Genomic DNA, 26,547 nt, shown 5'->3' with positions numbered 1-26,547 from the left:
GAACTCCTTATCAACATCCGAATCACAAGAGAAAACTTTTCAATCAATCTATGTTCCCGTATCACTCAGAACATAAACAACAAACTTATGTTCCAAGGAATACTAAAGTTTGTACAATCCTCTCATGTGTTAACAATTCATCACAAGTTTCTAGTCACCGCAAGATTCCACAAAATATTTACTTATTATGGTGAGATCCCTTCTTAGTTTGACAAATTTATTTATTACTCCAAGGATCTTGTCATCTTGTGTCAACGAAGGTGACAACTCGAAGAGTACCGAAATATGCAAATAGTTTACAAGACAAAGAAACAAATGACACACCTTGCCAGCAATAAGTGTTGAGAAAAAAACTTTTTGAAGTGGAAGGCAATGTTATGAATAATATATATATATAAATTAATACAAATAATGTAAACAATAATAATAATACGTAATGATTAATTAACTAGTAATTAGTTAATGAAGAAGTATAGTAATTAATTAATGAAGAAGTATGTCCCTAAGGACATGACCGTTGGTGAAGAGGTATCTGCCTAGGTATATAAGCATGCCCTCACCCTCATTTGTAATCATCTCATCAATTCTTTATATAATATCCAATATGTTAGCACCCTGTAATTGACCTCTAGGCTGAAAGAAGGATCACAGGGGTTAACCAAAAACCTCTTGTAGGCTAAGGTCCAGCCCCCCTAGCCTTGGAGAGGACTCTCTCATTGTCTTGTGCTACCAATTGCCTAGGGGATTGATAAGATTTGGGTTTTAGGCTGGCTATGATGACCAGAAAATGATTTTCGATTTGATTTTTGAAGGTGGGAGAAGAGGGCAAAAACTACTTTGGATCAGAGTTACAGATCCAAATGAATAAGGGACATTATGCAATTTGCAACACGAGCAAGATAGGCAGACTTAATGGCGATTAATCAAAGTTCATTGTAGTGGAAGGATGACTAGGGTAGGAGAAAAAGTGACAAATTGAGCATCAAGCCACAAGTGGATTCAGATTTTCCATAGAAGAAAAGTAACACATATGATTAGCTGAAATTAAACAAAGTAAATACATGAATTCTGAAAAAAAGCTTCTTTCAAGCTTTGAGCATGAAGAACTTAAACAGTATGAAACTATATTTTAGAAACAAATCTGAAAAGAAAATACATATGATTCACAAAAGGAAAACAAACCAATAAGCATGACATAAGTATGCCTATCCAAATAGCAGTCACCTTCTTCTATTCATTTGGAAAAACAATACATGCATACAAAATAGCCTTAGCCTCTCACACTTTAAAGTTTAGACCCAACTAAAACCTTTTTTCATGTCTTGTCCTCCTTAAATACAATAATGAATTCGAAATTACCACTAGGTTGTCGAATTCACTGCATGGAAACTAAAAAGACTAGATACAATGTATTTGCAAAGAAGATTGAGACTATCCCAACTTAGAAACATCATGATTTAAAACTTAAATTCTTTTTTAGAATCATGTCTAGAAAATCATAATCTAGCTTATGCACACCTATCTTATCACTAAAATACTTCTAGAAGGTCCCAAAATACCAATATGAAAAAATAGCCTTGACTGATATAGTTACGGAACAATGTGAAATAGGCCTTCAAGCTTGACATGGCTGCAGATCATTCTGGACAAAACTGAGCTAATGGGTGTGCTTGAAATGGTGTTGTGCTAGTGTAGAACCCCTGAGATATTCCCTTTAGCCTTTGTCGACTTCCCAACTGACTGCTCACCACTTGCACAATAGGATTCAAATTCTGAATTTGTTTGACATTTCCTTCTCCAAAAAACATTGTAGTGCCCAACCATCTATCACATTCACCTTATAACACCCAACATACTTCTAATCTACCAAAATCTCCACATTTACAAATCGAATTTCAAAAACATTTTCAGAATTCTATCAGCAAGGAATTGTGGAAAATGGGTCTCCAAGTGACACCTGTAATTTCCAAACCGTAACACCTGTGCACAAACTGAGAGAGGTTTTTGTTATTTGGCCTATGCTCGACAAAACCTCTTTTAGTTTTGAAAGTTTCACTTCCTGTTGTTAGAAAAACGTGACAGAAAACAATGGATGAAACAAGAGGAAAATGCAGAATTTTATTTTTTTGAAAAATATGCCTCCAAGAGCGTTGCATATCTCCCAAAGCAGAATACCTGTGCATAAATTGAAGGAGGTTGTTTCTCTTTGGCCCGTGATTGGAAAAAACCTCTTTCAGTTCTTAGAAATTTGGCTCAATTTGGTCGAAAACCTCTTTTGAAAATAGAGTGTAATAGACCTCCATGGTCGATACGGTTGCAGATGGTTCTGTGCAAGGCTGAGTGTGTAGATGTGTTTGAGATGACCTGGTGATGATGTAGCACCTCTGAGTGCTTCCCTCAATGCTTGCAGACCTCCAAAATGGCTGTTCTCAGTTTGTGCAATGACCTTTCTTCTGAGTTTTCAAACACTAGCTTTCAATTCACAACTTCTTTGAGCGCGGGTTGCAATGAGGTGGGAATGAGCACAACTTTTTAATAAAAAATTGAATTTAGTGCCTCCATATGCCTTGTTTCATGTCATGAGGATGAATGGTTGAGTGGAGGAAGAGTGAGGTGACATGAGGATATGCTTCATTGATGAGACCAATGATGAAAAGTAAAGACCACTATCTAGACCCATAGCAATTATAACTAACTGAAATGACCCCTTGAGCCCTCAATGATTCCTTTTCCCTCCATGATTACACATTTGAAATTATGACCTTATGACCCTCACATGGATTTTTGACTTTAGTCTTTCACAAAATTCAAGTTTAGGTTCAAAGATCCCTTTATGACATGAGCCTTTTCAATTGGTATGACAACCAATGTTGCAGGAAGCGTCCCCCCCCCCGGTTCTAAGGCCCGAAGTGTGTCCCGTGTAGATGCATCCAGGAAGCGTCCCCGGAAGCGCACTTCAAAAATTCGGAAGCGCGCTTCCACCTGTTTTGGACGCTTCCTGGAAATTTCTGAAGCTTTCCTTCGAAGTGCGCTTCGTACGGTGCTTCGGCCGTACGAAGCGTGGAGCTTCGGAGGGCGAAGCGTATGCTTCTAGAAAAGCGGCACCCTATTTTAAAAATCGTTTTTTTTTTTTTTAATTTTAGGTGAGTTTGCTTGTTGGGGGTGGGTCCACCTTGGGTTAGGGTGAGGAATGAAGGCAAAAAAAATATAAAAAAAATATAAATATAGCAGATGCTCCCTCATGGTAATGTTAAATTCTTAAAGTAAAAGTGACATTCTCCTTTATTTTTCATTTTCATCCTTTTACTTAAATTTTTAACATTACCATGAAATGACTCAGGATATTTGAGAGTGGTTCTAGCCTCATTGGACTTCATATGGAGAAAATATAATTTCATATCCTATTCAAAATTTAGTAGACTTAACAGTTTTCAGGAATTCAGGATCAATGGGATTGTGGCATTTCATTAGATTATATCAAGTACGAAGGTATGCGATTAGCATTTAATGAAGAGCACCAAGCCCTATATGTACCCTAGTGTTGGTGGTGTTAATTTTTGGACTCCTTTGTCATGCGGCACGCCCTTAGCAAAAAATTACCTTTCAATCAAGTCAAAATCATCTATCAAGCATGTTAAGCTTTTTCTACTATATTTTAAGTCTTGAATTAGGTAGTTTGATCAAAATTGGGCAATGTTGACTAATATCCCTAGACAATCGAGGTAGAGGCAAAGGCTAGACAAGAGGAGAAGAATCTAGATTCTAGATGCATCTAAATGGTTGATGCTCGAATAATTAATCATTATTGTATAATGGATGCTATATCTATCTTGATTTATGCAAAAATATGCATGTTTTCATGTCTTCTACAACTAATTTAGTATTTGGGATGTTTGTTTTGAGTATAGCTGCAAATATATATATATATATATATATATATATAGCAGACGCTTCGCTTCCTAGATTTTTGGAAAATGACGCTTCCGCGTCCCCGCTTCATGCAACATTGATGACAACCTATGACACACACAAGCCTTTTCACATAGAAACCTTTAGGCTATGACACCTAGTGATCCATATGTTAAAATTTACAAACAAATCTCTAGAATGGAATAGTAAGATAAGCAAACACTATGATTCCTAGACTATAGGACCCTGACTTTAGTTCCAATGGGGATGGCAGCCTCCTAGTGAAGTGCCAAGAACACTGTAGACTAGTAGCCTAACCATTGGGCAATGGAATCAAATAAAAAAAGACTAAATCTCAATTAATTGACCGATTACAAAGCTGATAATTTTAAAGGAAATAAGAAATTTGACAACACATCACCAAAGTCTTAGGGCCTTCTCCTTGGGCTTTAGACGTTGATGATAGCTGTCCACACCTACAAATCTGAACAATAATACCAAACTACCGAAAGAAATCGCTAGAAGTTGGCACACTACTAAAAAAGATGTTCAAACCATTGAAATTATTCATACTACTATCTACACCAACTGTTGAATAACTTGTTCACTCAAGCAATACAAAATTTCCAATGTGTTGAAGAAAATGTAACTAGGTTCGATATTTATACATGCAATTTTGATCTTTGTACTTGTAAAGAAAATAAATATTATTTTTGTAAATCATATGAATGAGTTTCTTGCTCATTCCATAGGTCTAGGAAAGTCAAAGAGTCAAAATCATGAGCTCTTCTTGAGCATATTTGTAATGTATATGAAGCTACCTAGTGTCTAAGAACAACTCTCCAAGACCAGCATAATCCTCCTGAAGACAAGCAAGCAAAACGATGGAAAACTATGCCACATTGGCCAATAAAATAATTTAAATTGAAGTCATGTCGGCTAGCAAAAGAGACACAACAAATCACTTGGTTATGTTGGCTCATTATGGAGGCATGACCACTATATATGCCCACCTAAGGTCAACGCAAATAGGAGGAATAGAATCTCGCATTCTCTGAAGCAACTCAGATAAAAACAAGGTCTGCAACTTTGCATATCTTGAGGAAGTATATTCTTGGATGGAATAATTAGAAGCAGGATCTCAGTGATAAGGTATAGAGATATCTTCACATTCCACTTTGAAATCTCGGTTAAGTTCAAGGCGCTGGAACAAGGATGGGTATAGGACTATGTCTCTTCTTATAAGGATCAGTCTTCAGATAATATCTCTGTGATTTCAGATAAGTATTGTTGTGATGATTACATTTCCAACTTAAGTCTAAAGACAAGGGTCTCAATACTACTCTCTGCAGTGGTAACCTTAAGCATAGTTATGATCTCAATGGTATAATCTCATCGAAGGGGCAGCTATGGTGAAAAACAGTGAAGATCTCGGTGGTGTAGGCATAGTGATAATATCGGAAAAGGTGCAGTGATGATGATGATCTCAACAATATGAAGAATAGGATTGATGTCTTGGTCTTGGAGTGGCTCAGTCAGTCAAGGGTCATGGTCTTGGTGTTTGTCAATTGGAATCTCTAGAAGAAGAATTTAGTGCGAGTTTTCCTCTCCAAGAGGGAGAGGCTTTGGCCCTAGCAAGATGCCTACATCTCGTGTTTTTGTCTCTTTGGTTTTGGTAGCTATTTGATGAAATAAGAAACACACACTCTAATAATGTTAAAGAGAAGATTGTAATAATAAGCAAATTAAAAATGTCTCACAAATAGTTATCAAGTCAAGAGGAATCTCATTATCTACATGTGCCTCAGATTCTATAACATGGTATCAAAGCTTTGGGTGCAGTGTAAGGAAGGGCATAAAAGAGACACTTAAGGATCAGCTTCAAGAAAGGCATTACAACAAGTTGAAGTAATTGCAAGATCAGTTTTCAACAAGAAGTATTCAACAACAAGACAATTCAAGACCAATCTCAGTGAAGTCTCAATACTTGTGCTCAGAAGTCTCGAGGCACTCGATGACACAGAACAACGACATATTCAAAATCCTCTATCAGTCTTGATGAGCACAGCAAAGTATAAATCCTCGGTATATGAACTCAATGAATACCCTGTCTCGGTGAAAGAGAAGTATCCCCTGTCTCGACACTCTTATGTTCTCTACCCCAATAAGAACACTGTCTTGACATCAATGCGATCACTGTCTTGGTCTCCTCGTAATCGAAGTCTTCAACATATTCTCGGCATGATCATGATGATACTCTTACAGACTTAACATATTCATCTTGATTTTTGTTTCAGTAATTTCTTGACATAAGAATAATGGTCTCGAAGATCCTACAGGAAACACACAATTTCGGTCTGACAAAACTATATCCACAGTTTGATGAAATGGTACAGCTCGACGAAGTATTACATAAGCATGGTGATCTCAATACTCCTCATGATGCTTAGTTATTGAGGATCTCGGGTAAAATGCAATCGTTTGAGTAATCCCTTACAAGTCCTCGATACAAGGAGACATTTCTATCTCGACATAAATTATAATATCAGGCAAACAAAAGTATTGTTGGTGCTCAGAAACTCAGGAAAAGTAGGCAGGTTCGGTGATCACAGTCACATCCTCGGTAAATAATAATAAACACAACTTACATTCTCAGTCAAGGTGCATAAGTTATGATCTCAGTAAAAACTATTAAGAGACAACCATGATCTCGATAGATCAAAAGGCAAGTCTCCAATACATATCTCAATAAAAACACAATATTGGATTTGGTGATAAGTATGGGCTCACAACACAATGAACAATTCAAAAGAGCAACACTAATGGACATCATTGTGTCGGTACAGTATTGATATACTTGTCACAGTTTTGAATTTGATCTATAAACATGATCTCAATAGCATGATGCTCGGATCAGAATATGAATTTGCTGATGCTGAAGTATAATAAGGGCCACTTGTGGGATGGCAGTATCACGAGCATGTCAACAATATGTTCAATATAAAAGGAGTCGAAAGAACCATGAAGAAGAATTAGGAATCAAGATGATCTCAAGATCATAAAGCAGTTTCGATGATAACAAGATAAAAAATGTCGTGGTGCTAGAAGGTCTCCAAAGAAGTCTTGGTAAAAGGATACTAGTAGTTTATGATGGGCAGATCAAGCAAAGAAAGCATCAAGGTGATGAAGTATTAGGAATCAAGATGATCTCAAGATCATAAAGCAGTTTCGGTGAGAACAAGATAAAAAATGTCGTGGTGCTAGAAGGTCTCCAAAGAAGTCTTGGTAAAAGAATACTAGTAGTATATGATGGGCAGCTCAAGCAAAGGAAGCATCAAGGTGATGATCTTCTCTTCACATGCCAAGTAAGTATCTCATGTTTAATCAATTTTTGATTTAATGACTTCGGTTTGCAAGGGAATGGACATGCTAGAGGATAGTCATAATCCTCATAACAAGGTCCTTGCATGAAATAAGGACGATAGTTATAGTCCTCATAGATGGATGAAGTCCTTGAATAAGGTCTCCTTCGAGTTCATGAAAGTAGGCATTAGGGAAGCTAGTAGAGGAATCATGAACATTATAAGAAAATTCATATCACTGGATAGGATGAAAGGAGCTAAATAAGAGGGAGTATAAATCTTTAAGTTAGTCTCTCTCTATAAGTCTCTTGTTAGGCTCCTAGATCCTACATAGAATGTGACTACAATATATTATAGGATGTGGTGTAACATCATGAAAGAAACTAGATCTCGTGACATCATCACGAGGGTGACTAAATTTTCAAGGATAAGTAAGATACCTCAGTCAACATCTTAGGGTTTCTATGAAAGAAGGCAAGTTGTAGGCAACAACTTTGCAGAAGTCAAACATTTAAAGAAGGCTCATCATACAACAAAAGGGAAACATCTGCTAGATAGGGATCTTTAAGATCCTCAAGATTCTCTGATGGAATCTTCACTAGAAGATTCACTGATCCAGGGATGAAGCAAGTGTTTCAATAGAAACTCCAACCTGTGAAGTTCATGAATAATGATATGATGACGTAAGAGCAATTCAAGGGGTTGAAGATATTTCAATCAAGGAAGTTGCTAAAAGAAGCCTGGACAACCTAAAAGGTAAAATGAGGTATGTATACTTGCATTTAAGTTTTATAATGACATGTCATATGGTTGCAGATCAATACCTCTATCTTGAGAAACATGATCGAAGGAAAAAGATCTCCTACTCTGAAAGGATGCAGAAAGACATAAGTCACACTAGATGAAATCAACATAATATGTCCTCATATGAAGTATGAGGTGATTAACTACAATGAAGAAACTCTGATTAAAAGTTGCTGATGGAATGTGTGAGGAAGGAAGAGATCGTGAGATATGCAACCATGATAAAGACAATCAACATCCAAAAGACCAAGAAGATTTAAATAGGAAATCTCTCGGAAAGATATGAAGACTCTGATGAAAGTCTGAAAAAGATGAAGACCCTTGACAATGGATATCTTTGGGAGATATGTCAATATGTGTGCAGGATGCTGATACCTACAGAAAGATGTCGTGATGAAGAGCCACCTAGTAAGGTACGATTTGATTTAATGATATACTTGATTTATTGAATAATATCTGGATAAGTTCATGCAGGGCTACTTACAAGTACAACTAGCATTCATGTGATGAATGGAAGAAGCATGATGACAAAGAAGTGGTTATATGACGAAGGCTCCAGATATGAAGAAGACCACTTTCCATGAAGAAAGGAATGACATGACGAACTAAGAAGGAAAGTGATTGATGATAATTGCCCTACAAGAAAGAAGCTCAACTAAATTTCATGACATCAAGGAGAAAAGTTGATCAAGCAGTTGAAGGACCCACAAAGAAGAAGTTGTTGATGTATAGAAGAGTCCCTAGCTAAGAGGGAGCTTTGACAGGTCCTTGATTAAGAGGGAGCTTGGATTAGATCACCCCTGATTACGAAGGGGTGACAATTGTTTTTTTCTATTTCATGTGTCATGCAATAGACCAGGACTAACAATCGTAAGTCTAGGTGAAGGCCATGGATGGAAATGAAGACACATGATAGACACAACATTCTTGTCTTCACCTAGGAAGAAAGAATGGAGGGTTGGGTAATCATTTGGCATTTGATGCTCTTTGAGGATGTGTAGGGCATCCAATACAAGAGCACTGGTATTATTTGAGGGCTGGGAACCCAAGATAAGAATAGTCCTAGAAGGTATACTTAGTGAACACCTGGGTGGGTATGTACCTTGAGAGACAATGATGAAGGTGTCTATAAATCATTGGTCTCGTCAACATTGGAGCTCATGGTCTCGTGGAGAGATGGAGCTGTTAGTTAGGCCTTGCACTATGACAATGCTGGTTGATATGATGCTATACAGATGGGATTACCAATCCAATTCTTCTTATCAGAAATTATTCAAATTGAGAATGACCAAGTACCATTGTAAATACCTCCCTAGTTAAGAGGGAGTGTTGAAGAAAATGTAACTAGGTTCAATATTTATACATGCAATTTTGATCTTTGTACTTGTAAAGAAAAGAAATATTATTTTTGTAAATCATATGAATGAGTTTCTTGCTCATTCCATAGGTCTAGGAAAGTCAAAGAGTCAAAATCATGAGCTCTTCTTGAGCATATTTGTAATGTATATGAAGCTACCTAGTGTCTAAGAACAACCCTCCAAGACCAACATAATCCTCCTGAAGACAAGCAAAAAAAATGATGGAAAACTGTCACGTTCGCCAACAAAATAATTTAAATTGAAGTCATGTCGGCTAGCAAAAGAGACGCAACGAATCACTTGGTTATGTTGGCTCATTATGGAGGCATGACCACTATATATGCCCACCTAAGGTCACCGCAAATGGGAGGAACAAAATCTCACATTCTCTGAAGCAACTCAGATAAAAGCAAGGTCTGCAACTTCGCATATCTTGAAGAAGTATATTCTCGGATGGAATAATTAGAAGCAGGATCTCGGTGATAAGGTACAGTCATACCTTCACATTCCACTTTGAAATCTCAGTTAAGTTCAAGGTGCTGGAACTCGTATGGGTACAGGACTATGTCTCTTCGCATAAGGATTGGTCTTCAGATAATATCACTTTGATTTAAGATAAGTACTATTGTGATGATTACATTCTCAGCGTAAGTCTAAAGACAAGGGTCTTGGTACTACTCTCTGCAGTCATAACCTTAAGCATAGTTATGATCTCAATGGTGACTCTGTCTCCACGATATAATCTAATCGAAGGGGTAGCTATGGTGAAAAACAATGAAGGTCTCGGTGGTGCAGGCATAGTGATAATCTCGGAAAAGGTGCAGTGATGATGATGATCTCAGCAGTATGAAGAAGAGGATTGATGTCTTGGTCTTGGAGTGGCTTAGTCAGTCAAGGGTCATGATCTTGGTGTTTGTCAATTGGAATCTCTAGAAGAAGAATTTAGTGCAGGTTTTCCTCTGCAAGAGGGAGCGGCTTTGGCCTTGGCAGAATGCCTACATCTCATGTTCATGTCTCTTTGGTTTTGGTAGCTATTTGATGAAATAAGAAATACACACTCTAATATTTTTAAAGAGAAGATGGTGATAATAAGCAAATTAAAATTGTCTCACAAATAGTTATCAAGTCAAGAATAATCTCATTAACTACATGTGCCTCAAATTCTTCAACACAATGAAGCTAAGCAAGGAGATGGCCATTTACTGAAATTCTGCTCACACCTTCTGTAAGCAGAGAAAAAGATGTAAATGCTGGCAAATTAAGATGAAACCTGAGTCCAAAACCTGTGCTGACGAACAAAACGAACTCCACCTTTTCTAATGCTTCCAACAGACTAACCAAAGGATCTTGAAAAACATGAAGGATTGCCTCTTGTTGATCAGCAAAAGGAGAAAAATAAACATCATTCCTAACTGTTGGTTGTTCTTGTTCTATGTCATCAGTTTCAAGACCACTCTCAAAATAAATGGCAACAATTTTTTTATCATCCTCATTATTAATAGCAAGGAGAGACTTTGTATATTCTTGAACAGATTGAAAAAGGAAAGCCACATCATATACATCAACAACATTAAAAGTTAACCCTTCATGTGATTCTGTTTGAAGTGTGTCATATACCAGGTTGTTGCTTTCTTGCAACTCTATGATATGTGATGTTTGAGTGTCTAAAGTTTCTACACTTGCTGCTTTAGAAAACTGATTCAGACCAATTTGTTCTTGAATGAAAGATTCAGGAAATGAACAATCTGAAGAGACATATGGATGACTATCCTCATACCTTTGATCACAAAAAGATTGACAAGACTGCTGCAAATGTTCATCAAACTCAGAGGATGGAACATGACTGTCATATGTAAGCACTGATTCTTCATTATAACTGAGCTGATTGTTCTCTTGTTCTTCTGAAATGTCTAAAGGTTGCTGAATGTCATCAACAAGTTCAGGAGAAAGCATGTCATTGAAATGCAGATTTATTTCATTTTCAGCCAGGGGAGAAATAACTACTTGCTGAGAATTTTCTTGAGTGTCATGGTAGCCAACTTCTACATCTTCTTCCTGGTTAAAAGGGTTCTCATGAAAGGCCTCTATAATCTCATCATCCATAAATTGATCATGTTCATAAAAACTTTCCAAATGCTCAATAAACTTTCGAAATGTGTACAACAATGTTTGACCAGCAACAAGGAATGAGGACATTCTTTATACCTCTCATAAAATACAACATGAAAATCCCTAAGAGAATACAAGAAACCATTTGGCAAGCTTTCATACCATGATTGTGCATTTCCCCCCAATGATACCATGAACATCTTCATTAGACAATCCTCATGAAATTGAACCTTAAGCCCACGTACATGCATGTGAAATTTGACCAAATGAAGAGCAAAATCATCTCCTACTTGATCTTTGGATTTTGGCAAACAAGTTTGCCAATCTACATGAGACATGTGATTTGGAAAACCTGGAATGTGATCTCAATTTAAAGGAGCATACCTTAGAGATATAGAACTCATCTTGAGCTAGTATAGTCGCTAGGTGAATAGGTTAGCCTTCATATGTCTAAGTTTTGTCCACCATCAACAACTAGATCTGAAAATTTGATAATCTTTCCCAGAGAAGATGAAACCTTTCGTTCCTCGACAACGGCAACACTATGTTAGCACCCTGTAATTGACCTCTAGGCTGAAAGAAAGGATCATAGGGGTAACCACAAACCTATTGTAGGCTAAGGTCCAATCCCCCTAGCCATGGAGAGGGCTCTCCCACTGTCTCGTGCTACCAATCGACTAGGGGACTGATAGGATTTGGGTTTTAGGCTGACTATGATGATCAGAAAATGATTTTTGGTTTCATTTTTGAAGGTGGGTGCAGAGGGAAAGAACTATTTTTGTTAAGTTTATGTATGTTCTATGCTTAGAGCAATTTATTTCAATTTTCACAGTTAGCTCAATATCTTTTCCAGATTAGCAATCACATCAACATTAAAGTAAACTGCAGATAGAACATAAACATAAATCATAGAACACAAGCCAAGACAAGAGGACACAAGATGTGGCGCTAGTCAGGGACAAACCCCAATGTGGGGAAACCCTTGATCAATTCTTCTTATATGTTCTTCAATAGTTTAGCAAAGAGAGAGAGAGAGAGAGATAATACATTTACAATAGAAGTCAATACTTTGACTTATCTAGATAAGAGCATAGATCATCTCTAAGAAGATGATACATGAGATCAGTTGAAGACATGCTGCGTCAATTGATTCTCCAAGGTGACTCTTTCACCTATCATTGTGTTACATCTCGTCATCATGCTGCACCCCACTGTGCTGCACCATGATGCACCCATCATCATACTACTGCACCCTATGCTGCACTGCTGCCCCATGTATCATTGTTGAACCATGTTGTCATACATCATGTCTCATGTGCTTGCAGCATCATGCTTGCCACTACTATCCATGTTGTCCATGCTTGCCACGCTGCACCATGCTTGCCATGTTGCACCATGTTGTCCATGCTTGCTGCTGTCCATGGTTGCTATCCCATTGAGCGACTGCTGCACAATGGCATTGCTGTCCCGTTGTCTCATTGCTGCACAATGTTATTGCTGTACCATCATTGTTCTGTCTAATCATGCTGCTGTCCCATTGAACATTGTTGCACAATATCATTGCTGTCCCAACATCTTAGCAACATCATGTAGCCTAGCTGTCCCATTTACTTTGCTGCACTAGTTAGCAACACCATGTAGCCCAACTGTCGTATTTACTAGCACTGTTGTACTAGTTGCCTTGCATCTATCCATTAGTCCACAAACAACCCTCAATTTTGCCGCATGCTACTGCTAATTTCTGCCTAGGATTCTGTGCATGTAACAATTTGGTTAGGGCACACCAATAAGCCTAACGTATAGGGAGAATACCCCTGTTTTGCCTCGCTGGCCTTAAACAAATGCGTTTAGCCCTTAAACTTACCTCAGAGATACGCTATCCATATAGCCCTTCCGCGTTGTCTAGGGCAGCCTTCTGATGCTGTGGCTAGGGCATGCTATTATCTTCCTTGACTGCGTCTATGTATGGATCATCGTATAGGGCTGCTTCTTGACCAGCGTATAGGTTAGGGCTCCTTCTTTGATAGCGTTAGCGTTGCCTTCTTTGCCTCCAACATCTAGGGCTTCCACTAAAACCCAAGACAAGTGGAGAGAAATCAAGATAGAAGTGTGTGTGAGATGACTCTCAAGTCATCTCCTTTTATACTAAAAGGTTGAGCACATGTGGGGTTTATTTGGTTGCTGGCCGACCTTTATGAATTGTCTTATAACACAAATAAATTCATAACTCCATGAATACTTATTGGAATCGGATGATCTTTAGATCAATCCTACACCTCTTGATGAGAGGGATCCAAGAAAGATATCAGCTACCATAAATAAGATGACCCACATGGAGTTTGGCCCTAGTTTCCAATTTTAACACTCCCTCTCAACTAGGGAGAACTCCATCTGTTGATCCATTTGTTCTACTGAACTATCTCTGCCATTAGTGTTGTGCACTGCTTTGCTCTGCTCTGCTGAGCTCTGTTCTGCTCTGCTAAACCATGAAGAAGAAGAATTGATCGAGAATGTCTCATACCATTCTCTACTGACCCAAAGTCAGTTCCATATGAAGAGAGAGTGTCATACCGCTCTTACTGACCCGAAGTCAGTTTCAATGATTCCAGATCAATGGAGGTCATCCTAGCATAGGGAGTATGGTAGATACAACGATGCATCCATCGATAGTACTACTATGGTGCCTAACCCCATTTCCCTGCTCATTGGTCAGATGAAAGGTACTTCCCACGAGTCCTAGACTGCATGGGTAGGATGCCTCGACAGGAGAACCACTCATCCTGTCCCTAAGTCGCCACGAGGTATCACAGGGGAAGGCTGAGCCATTCACCCTGTACACAGCGCACCATTAGGGGAGGGTAAGTCGCCTTATGGTCGTTTGTTGCCCCAAGAAGTACCCCAAGCCCCCCGGAGCTCCCAGAGCTCAATGCATGTATCAAGCAGGACCCTCATAAAAGGTCTCTCAATGAATCCAAGTCATTCGGGAAAGTCACAAATTTGACCTTTCCCTGGGGCTTTGACAGAATGTCTGTGACCTGTACAACAGTCTCAATGTGATAGAGCCTCTGCGCTCATCAACGTACCATATCCCAGATAAGGTAGTATTTGATGTGTATATACTGGAGCAATCATATAATACGAGATTCCTCAACAATCAAATCCCCCCCCTAGTTGACACAGAAGATCACGGTGGTATCCATCATGTGTACACACAGCTCACTGAAGAGCTTCTGCATCCAGGCAGCTTCACACAAGGTCATACTCATAGCTATGTATTTGGTCTTAGCGGTGCTTATAGCAACCGACTTTCGCTTTCTGCTCATCCAAAATATCGAGCAGAACCAAAAGAGAATCAACACTCAAAAGTCCTCTTGAGATCCTTCACACTGCTTGCTTAGTCAACATTCGAATAATCATGCAGTTTCATATTTCCGGTAGTGTATCTCAATCCATGAGGGATTGTGCCCCAAAGATATCTGAGAAGATTCTTATCACCAATCTAGTGAGGCTCAACCAAAATATGAGCCCAACATGCTAACTGCAAAACATATATCTAGACGAAAGTTCACCAAGAACATCAGTGCGAATGAGTTTATGAAACTCAGAGGCATCTCCCAAATCTGGTCCAGCATCACTACCATATACTTTCTGAAAGTTAAGATCCTCGAGGTAGTCACGGGCTTGCAGTTTACCATTCCACATCTGGAATCCAACTCCCTCTTACTTCTGCAAATGAGAGGGTCTGCAGTTGTCAGAAATATGTCGTCCTCAGAAGGTGTCGATATGAGAGGTCTATCATTCACAACTTTCGAGGAATGGTTTGGATCGACTTTACTCCTAGTGAATCTTAGCTTCATCAGACATCTATCAATCCTCTCATACTATGCTCGGGGTGTTCTGCTTCAAGCCATAGAGGGCTTTCTTCCACTTGTATACATGAGATTCCCGATCATGAATCTCAAACTCCTCAGGTTGTTCCAAACCCGTGGACCTATTACATGAGGGGAATGGTCCCCTTGTAAGATTTTCCTTCAGTACATCTTGGACACGTACCTTCATTTCTCTTCTTGGATTCAGGCATCCCTGTCATCATCTGACTCACATCAGGTAGGGTCCCATAATAAGTAGACCTTCGGTGCTATACATGAAATGTGACAACTGACATGGTCCCCAATGGACCTCCTGCAACTTGATGCAACCTTGAACTCAAAAGCATCTTTGAAAATTCCATTTTCAAATACGTACCTTTCCTTCAATGAATGCCACCCTGAAACCTTTGACTTCCATTGCCAAAATGGACACCAGGTCCTTCTTGCGATCAAGGACATAAAGAGATTCTCGTAATGAATCGAGTTATCCTCATTCAATTAAGGGGTAATATTCCCTACACCCTTTCTGGGATAGGTGGCATCGGCTCCAAGTATAATCCCATGATTGTTTCCATCCCTACTAAATTAGAGAGATCACCCTTCTATCCAATGAAGTGCCTTGAAGTACTACAATCAATAAGCCAGATTCCCACAAAATCTGAAGGAGAGGGCCAATACAAGATAACGCTTCTTTATCTTATTAGAAACAACATTTGATTCTTCATACTTGGGTTTCCTTTGTTTCTTTGAAGAGTCAGCCGTTTCTTTGATGACCAACATTACCTATCATTCCTCTGATCATTGAAGATGTCCTTGGAATGACTGTTATCTTCATCAAGAGGTGTCCCTGCCATTCAGACACTCCTTCGCATAATGGCCGAACTTATTACAAACAAGGCATCTATCTTTCTTTCCACCCTTAGATCCAAACTTCCCATTGAAGTGATCTTTAGGTGGGCCATCAGAAGCTTCCGCCGCGCCATTCTGATAATATTCTTTGCTTTGACTTCACCCTTGGCGAATTTGAAGAGGGATGAGGAATCCATTTTCCTTTTTTCATTTCCCAACTGTCTTTGGTGATTGCTCTTTCACTCTTGCTTTGGCTTTGTCTTCACCCCAGCTCTGATACCATGTTAAGTTTAGGTATGTTCTATGCTTAGAGCAATTTATTTCAATTTCGCAATTAGCTCAATATCTTTTCTAGGTTAGCAATCACATCAGCATTAAAGTAAACTACAGATAGAACATAAACATAAATTGCAGAAGACAAGCCAAGACAAGAGGACACAAGATGTGGCACTAGCCAAGGACAAACCCCAATTTTGGGAAACCCTTGATCAATTCTTCTTATATGTTCTTCAATAGTTCAACAAAGAGAGAGAGAGAGAGATAGTACATTTACAACAGAAGTCAATACTTTGATTTATCTAGGTAAGAGCATAGATCATCTATAAGAAGATGATACATGAGATCAGTTGAAGACACGCTGCTTCAACTGATTCTCCAAGGTGACTCCTTCACCTATCATTGTGCTGCATCTTGTCATCATGCTACACCCCACCATGCTGCACCCATCATCATAATGTTGGACCTCATGACCATGCTGTACACATCATACTGCTGCACCTTATGCTGCACTGCTATCCCATGTGTCATTGTTGAACCATGTTGTCATACAACATGTCTCATGTGCTTGCAACACCATGCTTGCCACTGCTATCCATGTTGTCCATGCTTGCAATGCTGCACCATGCTTGCCATGTTGTCCATGCTTGCCATGCTGCACCATGCTGTCCATGCTTGCCATGTTGTCCATGCTTGCTGTCCCATTGTGCCACTGTTGCACAATGTCATTGCTGTCCCATTGTGCCATTGCTGCATAATGTCGTTGCTGTCCCATCATTGTTCTGTCTCATCATGCTGTTGTCCCATTGAACATTGCTGCACAATATCATTTCTATCCCATCATTGTGTTGTCCCAACATCTTAACAACACCATGTAGCCCAGCTGTCCTATTTACTTTGCTGCACTATTTAGCAGCACCATGTAGCCCAGCTGTCCTATTTACTAGCACTGCTGTACTAGTCACCTTGCATCTATCTATCAGTCCACAAACAACCCTCAATTTTGCTGCATGCTACGGCTGATTTCTGCCTAGGGTTCTGTGCATGTAACAGTTTGGTTAGGGCACACCAAAAAGCCTAACGTATAGGGAGAATACCCCAGTTTTGCCTCACTGTCCTTAGAGATGACGTGTCCTGGTTAGGAGGTCCTTTCTAGGCCTCTCGGCCACCTAAACTTCATCTCCCAACTGCTGCTGTAGCAGTCCCTCACTGCGGCCCTATAAACAAAGGTATACACCCCAAAAATCATGCACAAAACAATCATGAAACTCACCTGTAGTCTGTGACCTGGTTTGCAAGGTAAGACTGCTCCAACGTGTCACTAAATTGCCCTCAAATCAATCCTATGGCTGTTGCTCTTCCAGCAAGGGAACTTGGCCCTCATTCACCTTGAAACAGGCCTTAAACCAACTGTGTTTAGCCCTTAAACTTACCTCAGAGATACGCTATCCATACAACCCTTCCACGCTGTCTAGGGCAGCCTTCTAAAGCTGTTTCTAGGGCATGCGATTATCTTCCTTGACTGCGTCCATGTATGGATCAGCCTATAGGGCTATTTATTGACCAGCGTATAGGTCAGGGCTCCTTCTTTGATAGCATTAGGGCTGCATTCTTTGCTTCCAACATCTAGGGCTTCCACTCCTAGATTTCTCTTCCACTAAAACCCAAGACAAGTGGAGAGAAATCAAGATAGAAGTGTGTGTGTGAAATGACTCTCAAGTCATCTCCTTTTATACTAAAGGTTGAGCACATGTGGGGTTTATTTGGTTGCTGGCCAACCTTGACGAATTGTCTTATAACACAAATAAATTCATAAATCCATGAATACTTATCGGAATTGGATGATCTTTAGATCAATCCTACACCTCTCGATGAGAGGGATCCAAGAAAAATATTAGCTGCCATAAATAAGATGACCCACATGGAGTTTAGCCCTAGTTGCCAATTTTAACAACTTTAGATCAGAGTTACATATCCAAATGAATAAGGGACATAATGCAATTTGCAAAAAGGGCAAGATGGGCAGACTTACTGGTGATTAATCAAAGTTCGTTGTAGTGGAAGGATGAGTGGGGTAGGAGAAAAAGTGACAAACTGAGCGTCAAGCCACAAATGAATTTAGATTTGCCATAGAAGAAAAGTAACACATATGATCAGCTGAAATTTAACATAGCAAATACGTGAATTCTGAAATAAAACTTCTTTCAAGCTGTGAGCATGATGAACTTATACAGTATGAAACTATATTTTAGAAACAGATCTGAAAAGAAAATACACATGATTCACAAAGGGAAAACAAACCAATAAGCATGACACCAGTATCCCTTTCCAAATAACATTCACCTTCTTCTATTCATTTGGCAAAACAATACATGCATACAAAATAGCTTTAGCCTCTCACACTTTAAACCCAAAAAAAACCTTTTTTCATGGCTTGTCCTCCTTAAATACAATAAGGGATTCGAAATTACCACTAGATGGTCGAATTCATTGCATGGAAACTAAAAAGACTAGATACATTGTATTTGCAAAGAAGATCGAGACTATCCCAATTTAGAAACATCATGATTTAAAACTTAAAGAAAAATTTAGCAACATCAAATCATAATCTAGCTTATCCATGCCTATTCGATCACTAACATACTTCTAAAAGGTCCCAAAATACCAATATGCAAAAATAGGCTTGACTGATATAGTTGCACAATAGTGTGAAATAGGCCTTCAAGCTTGACATGGTTGCAGATCATTCTGGACAAAACTCAGCTAATGGGTGCGCTTGAAATGGTGTTCTGCTGGTGTAGAACCCTTGAGATATTCCCTTTAGCCTTTGCCGACCTCCCAACTGACTGCTCACCACTTACGCAACAAAATTCAAATTCTGAATTTGTTTGACATTTCCCGCTCCAAAAAATATTGTAGTGCCCAACCATCCATCACATTCACGTTATAACACCCAAGATACTTCTAATCTACCAAATCTCCACATTTACAAGTCGAATTTCAAAAACATTTCAGAATTTTGTCAACAAGAAATTGTGGAAAATGGGTCTCCAAGTGACACCTATAATTCCCAAACCATAGCACCTGTGCACAAACTGAGAGAGGTTTTTGTTATTTGGCATGTGCTCGACAAAAAGCTCGTTTAGTTTTGAAAGATTCACTTCTTGATGTTAGGAAAACATGCCATAAAACAATGGCTGAAACAAGAGGAAGGTGCAAAATTTTATTTTTTTGAAAAATAGGCCTCCAAGAGCGTTGCATATCTCCCAAAGCAGAACACTTATGCAGAACCTGAAAGAGGTTTTTGTTCTTTGGCTTGTGCTTGGAAAAAACCTCTTTCAGTGGTTAGAAATTCGGCTCCATTTGGTTGGAAACCTCTTTTGAAAGTGATGACCAAAACAGTTGGTTTCGCAGCAAATTCGTAGCAGAGTGTAATAGACATACAGTTGCAGATAGTTCTTTGCAAGGTTGAGTGTGTAGATGTGCTTGAGATGACTTGGTGATGATGTAACACCCTCTGAGTGCTTCCCCCCATGCTTGCATACATCCAAAATGGCTGTTCTCAGTTTGCGCAATGACCTCCTTTCTTCTGAGTTTTCAAACACTAGCTTTTAATTCACAACTTCTTTGAGCGAGGGTTGCAATGAGGTTGGAATGAGCGCAATTTTAACTAATTGAAATTACCCCTTGAGCCCTCAATGATTCGTTTTCCCTCCATGATTACACATTTGAAATTTTGACCTTATGACCTTGTCATGGATTTTTGACTTTAGTCTTTCACAAAATTTAACTTTAGGTTCAAAGAGCCCTTTATGATATGAACCTTTTCAATTTGTATGACAACCTATTACACACACAAACCTTTACACATAGAAACCTTTAGGCTATGACACCTAATGACCCATAGGCTAAAATTTACAAACAGACATCCAGAATGGAATAATACGATAAGAAAACACTATGATTCCTAAACTATAGGACCCTAACACAATATACAATTACTTGTCCTATGATGGATGTCCTTGTCTTCGAAGTATTCTGAAGAATAATGCTATGAAGTATGAACTTTGTCTGTTACATTGGTATCAGAGCATTCCTCTAAGTATATGAACTTTGTTCATCACATTGGTATCAAAGCATTCCTTTGAGTATACGAACTTTGTTCGTTACATTGGTATCAGAGCATTCCTCTGAGTATACAAACTTTGTTCGTTACATTGGTATTAGAGCATTCCTCTGAGTATACAAACTTTGTTCGTTACATTGATATCAGAGCATTCCTCCTCCTCATTATGGCACATGAGGGACTTCATTTGGCCTTCCAACTGCCCTTCTAGCTATCTTTTTATCATTTCGACCCTCTTGAGAGGCTAATTATTCTTATTGTGGAGCTATTTGGTGGCCTTGTCACCAAAAGTATTGCTATTTTGCACATTATTTTAATTTAGGGGCATTATTAGTCCTAATTAGGCCATTCAAACCCCTTATAGAGGATTGTATAAAAAGAAGAGAGACATTCTCTCTCATTCATCATCACTTGGATTTGAAATTAGTAGCTCTTGTGAAATTTCTGCATTTCCCTTTGGAGGACGAGTTTGGTTTCATGGATGAATTTTGATGTTTGGATACTATTCTCTTGGGGTCTTGAAGCTTCATTATTGGCATGATTTGATGATTGGATATACTCATTGTACATGTAAGTGATTTATTTTCATGTTTATTCTTTTATTTATCATATCACATGAATGTTGCTAGGATTTTCTCTATCTAGGTTTGAAATTTACTGCTACTCTATGCAAAATGGTGGAATTTCTTATCTATTGAAGCGTTGCATACATTGCATGTGTCATGTATGAATGGGTGAATATTCCTAGAAGTCATCTTTGTTGAAAATACCTTTGATAAGTCATCAATCATTGCATATCAAAGTATAAAAGTCCTTGGGTAGCTACTCTCATGCCCTAATTGCCATGCGAAGTTGCCTAGAGGTCCCCTTGATTAGGTTAATTCTCTCCAAATCATACATTTACCTTGACTCCATCTCTCCCAAAGGCAAGGCACTGATCCATCCCCTAGTGGTCACCTAAGGGCATCAAGCGAAATTCATTCTGTCCATCCAAAACCCTTGAAATTTGGTCCACAACAGCGCTGGGGTCTTCTCAAGGGGCCCTCCAATTTTGAGATCAATTTGACAATGGCTTCCCGAGATATAGCAAGCCCTAGCCACAAGACCAATTCTTGCCCTAGGTTGATTTGGGTTAGTGTCCTCACATGGATTATTGCATTCAAATATCAAAAGAAAATTAGTCCTTCGATCCTATTCTCCTTCCTAATTAGGTCAAGGCCCTCCTTGGTTGATCGACTCCATACCTTTGACCTAGTTTGGGTCCATTGGGGTTCTTTGTGGTTCTGCAACCTCATAACTCAAATTTCACAAATATTACATAGAATCCATTCCTCTATAAGGATCCTTAAGTCTACGAAGCCCCTTGTCAAGGCATATTCCCCAAAACTAGGCTCAAGTATCCTCTTAGCCCTTCCTAGAGAGCCCTTCACCTTGCTTCTTAAGCAAATAAGCTATATAACTGAACCTCTCTTGTGAATAGGCCTTGGGAATCATGCCATATCTTATCATTGGTCCATCTATTCTTGTGATTCCTCTCATACCAGGACTCCTCCCATGGGTGAAAGTCCGTAAAGAGCAGGGAGCCTTAGCTGAGGTGATAGTGGGCTATCGCTCCATTGTTGCCCTCGACCTAGTAGTTGCTCTATAAGATCCCCTCCTAGGACCCCTGCTAGTTTGAGCGGTAACAATGCCAAGCCATGTATCTTCTTTCAGTCTTCCTTATTTTTCCTTTGAATACATCATTTGTCTAGATTTTACAATCCCATGCAATATGACCTAGTTTTCCAGAATAATAATAATTTCTTCCCTGATTTGTAGTCCTATCTCTTCTGTTTTTCAGTTTTTTTTTCTCCCTTAGCTAGATAAGGCTCTCTTCAATTTTTCCATCATCAGACTTGCATTTTCTCTTGCCATAGGCGTCCAACATCAATGCTTGTAAAGATAGTGATGGAATATTGTCATATTGTCGTACCAATGCCTGGACTACTTTATTATAGTTGGGCACAGTTTCATCTTGGCCTTATCTTTTGACTTTGGCCCCTGCTTCTGTCATGTTGTATCAAGGTCTGGAATGCATTAATGTGGTTGGACATAGATTTATCTTTGTCTCGTTTATTTTTAATGCAACAATTTCCTTCATGAAGAGAAATTTTGAATTATGAGGTGTTGTCTGGAATAGTTTTCTCAAGTGCTCCCATACATAGTGAAACAGATGTTGTTTTTTGCTTAGTCATCTCTAATTGTCTACTCCACAATTTTTTTCAAACTATGTGGCTTTTGTCTATGTTCCGTGAACAATATTCCATATATTAATGTTCATTAGATGCAATTGCAATTTTACTTTCAATGACTATTTTTTTTTTCTTGAGAATTTTTCTTACAATCTTTTCCATATTGAGAAATAGGGTATATCTGCCACACGTGAAATATTTGGAATAATTTAAATAGTTATCATTTATGTTTCTGCTCCTTTAATCTTCAGAATTTTTATAACAAACAATCTTCTGGAAATTAACTTCAGATTAATAAAAATATTTTATGCCTGCAATTCCAACTTCTTCTCTGTTAGGGCACTGTGTAAATGATGGACTGGTAACACATTCCTCTTAATTATTTGACTGTTTTCATTGGGTCTGCATGAATTTTCCCTCATTTCTGCTGCGATTTGTTACTTGCTACAAGTTTCTGTTTATCAGTCACTGCTGCAGAGCTATTCTCAGAAATTTCATTCTGCTGGATAATTATTCTGCTTCTGCTTCATCTTCCATGTGAAGGGTTCTCTTTGTGAATTTGTCTTTTAATTTGGTGGGATTATTCTCTGACTTGTGTATGCAGCACTTCTCCCATAGCATTAAGAGTTGTCTGGTGATAGTCTGAAAGAGTTGTGTGCTCAGTCCAAAATTCACTGCTATCGAGGCTCTTGAAATTTATTGTCATTTTGCATCTGCTATTGCTGTCAGTATTGTGATGGGATTTCTCTCTATGCCATCGTGTTCGAATTTGCTATTATCAAACATCTGGTATGACTTTTACAGTATGATGGGGGCTTTCTCTCTTCCATCTCGTGCATTTCTTTCCTTGAAAAAGGATTCATTCAGTAAGCTTAAGAAAATGTAAACTTATCCTTCATAACTGTATTTAATATGATCTACCTTTCTTCTTCCTCGAACCCTTATTTATGATCTTTGAATCACACTAACTTTGAATTCAGGCACACATTCCTGCTCATGAATCAATCTTCTCTCTCCAAACGACGCTGATTCTCCCTGCTCATGTATCGATCTTCTCTCTCCAAATGACGCTGATTCTTCCTGCTCTGATAACATGTTAATTAATGAATGATAATAACTGAGACATACAGATCGTAATATTTGATTATCAATGGTGTCATTGTATATGTGGGGTAACTCCTATTACATCAATGTGGTAGTATAATCACCTAATTGTCTAAACTACACTTATTAACAAAAAACCTAATATCATTTTATTAAAGTCACTTGTAACACCATGGCTTACATCTGAACTCTGATATTGGAGTGTTAACACTCCAACAATATCTGTGCAGGAACTGATCATTCTCTCAAATTTGGTACATATTTCTGTAACTGGTCTTATTTCTGGCAAATTGTAAATCTGGTGTTCCAAGGTAGAGCCCCCTTTCAGAATTGGCACTTTCACTCTGGTAGTTCGGCTCATGTTAGCAGCATGTCCGTGATGTTTACTTTTTTTTTCTATATGATATCCTAGATCACTGTCCTAGCTTTAGGTTAAATGAAACATAAAACCAAGCTAGTTCTTAGCTTGTATGAATTCAATGAAGTCCATGTTTGTTTCCATTAGAGGATTCAAACATGATGAAGGATTCACAGGCATTGCTATTATTGACTGACTTATATGGTCGTTTTAATTGCAGTTTATTAGAGACAAATGCATCCGATGAAGAAGCAGTTGACTGGGATGCCCTGGTTGAAGGAAGGTAGGTGTCATGCTACCCATTTGAAATGATTGTAGAGTTGCATTAATTGTGTTCCAGGTCATTGTTATAGTGGATTTATTGTTCATATACCTGATTTCTCTCTAAATCTTTGATGAATGTATTAGGTCTGGTGTAACATGCATGAAGCGCTGGAGACAGATGGTAAAACATCTGGGAGAGTGTCACAGCATGCCATTCTTGGAAAAACTAGAAATGCTAGTAAAGCGATATATCCCTGATTTGATCGAGTAGCGGGCTTCAGATGATGAGGCAGCAACAGAAGTGGCTGACACAAAATTAGGTGGCAGGGTTCTGTCCTTAATTTCATGTTTTGGAGGAATGCAGATAACGTAACATCATTACTTTTGAATTTTGAACTGAGTTGGGGTATCAGATGTTCTTCAGAAAGTCCACGCTCATCCTGTATGTGCAGCTTGTTTTATATGTTCTATATTTGCTTGGAAGTAGTTTTGAAATGCTGTAATAGTTGAATGCTGCAAAAGTGGTGATATTGTATAAAATTGGTATAATAGCTCTTATAGCAAGCACCAACTGTAAATTATTAGCTAGGACTATCCAGTCTGTAAAACCATTAAATAAACATTGTAGTCATGAACAGTTACGCATCATGTTTCTTCAGAGCTTTGTTGCCCAAAGGCTGCAGATTTCGTATTCATAACAGCTTTGTATGTTATTTCCTTCAATATTTATGTTCAGTAAGTTGTTCGACCTACTGGTGGTTATTCGTTGGGCAATAGTCTTATAATGTTATCATTTCAACTTATAGGAGTGATTATTGTCTCATCTCATCTAATCTTATCTCACTTACAGCGACGATGACTTTCGCTGCAGCCTCACCAAAGTAAACAAGAAACAAGAATGGAAGGACAAAATAATTTATTAAATAAATAAATAAATCATTGACCTAGGTGGCTACTGCCAATTAGTTTTAGAGAATGACATCAATATCTTGAATATTTGAACTCCTAACCAATGTTTTAGAAATCCGGAGTTGGAATCGGTAAGGGTTAACATGGATTCGGACTCATACTTGGAATAGAAACCCGGACTTGGAATCGGTCAAGGGTCAACCTGGACTCGCACTCATTCATGGAATATAAATGACATGGATCAATTTGATTTCAATTAACCCGTTAAGAAAATGCATAAAATATTTAAATTTTAATAATAAAACATATGTTTTAATAAAAATATATTGCTTATGGATCGATTTGATGTTGATGAGCTATGGTACATAATTTTTTTAAATTAACAAAATATTATTTTAAATATTTCAAATCTTGCTGATGTAATGGTGAATATAGCAAATGCAATGCATATTAACAACCGAGTATATAATCAATGAAGTTTTAAATTGGCCTTTATAGTCCAAAAAAACATGCTACAAGCATTATTTTCCTAAGAGCACATGTTACAAATCATTATGAACATGATCAATCATCAAACTCATCACCATCGTCATCGCTAGAAATTGGATCAGCTCAAGTCTTAAAACTCCTCGACTCACCACGGACATCCGCAAATACAACAATAGTACTAGTAAAATAATGTATTGGTCGAGTTGCATTGCATAGTGCTTGCATATGCCATGCTTGGTGCTATGTTTCTTATTTAGACTCCTAATGGTTTCAGATCCAAATCAGTCTCCCTATCTCCAAGTCATTAATATCAAAATCATGACCAAACTCTATTAGGTGAGACTTCTCTACCCACTTCGAGGTTGGAACAATATCATCCAACACAATGGGATTTGTGTTAGGTTTTTTGTCCAACCATTGGTTGCCCCTCAGCGAGAGCTTGTATTGCACAAAGATGAGATAGTGTAGCCTTTTTTTGTTTCATTGATTTCTCCTCTTTATATGAATTTTCTCAAACATAGACCAATTGC

The 26,547-nt window shown here is 38.4% G+C and overlaps 1 protein-coding gene across 3 annotated transcripts in view; it reads left to right on the top strand.

The window, feature by feature from the left end:
- Positions 1-25,371, top strand: part of LOC149265928 (uncharacterized) — a 265,831-nt gene extending 240,460 nt beyond the window's left edge. Inside the window, exons 8-9 of one of the 3 annotated variants that reach the window (XR_016260101.1) lie at positions 24,228-24,308; positions 24,576-24,612. Coding sequence is in view for 2 of the 3 variants with exons in the window: in XM_089429840.1 (XP_089285966.1) it covers positions 24,576-24,638; positions 24,764-24,890 (190 nt within the window). In the remaining variant the exon portion in view is untranslated. Of the gene's footprint in view, positions 1-11,160; positions 11,273-24,227; positions 24,309-24,575; positions 24,639-24,763 lie in introns of those variants that run through there. The other 2 variants (XM_089429840.1, XM_089429845.1) reach the window with 2 other exon arrangements.
- Positions 25,372-26,547: the final 1,176 nt, after the last annotated feature.

This window comes from Pinus tabuliformis, chromosome 6 (assembly GCF_031772625.1).
Source record: "Pinus tabuliformis cultivar Carrire ecotype Pingquan chromosome 6, CPIR1, whole genome shotgun sequence".
Classification (NCBI taxonomy): Eukaryota; Viridiplantae; Streptophyta; class Pinopsida; order Pinales; family Pinaceae; genus Pinus; species Pinus tabuliformis.
This window is presented reverse-complemented; position numbering and strand designations above follow the sequence as displayed.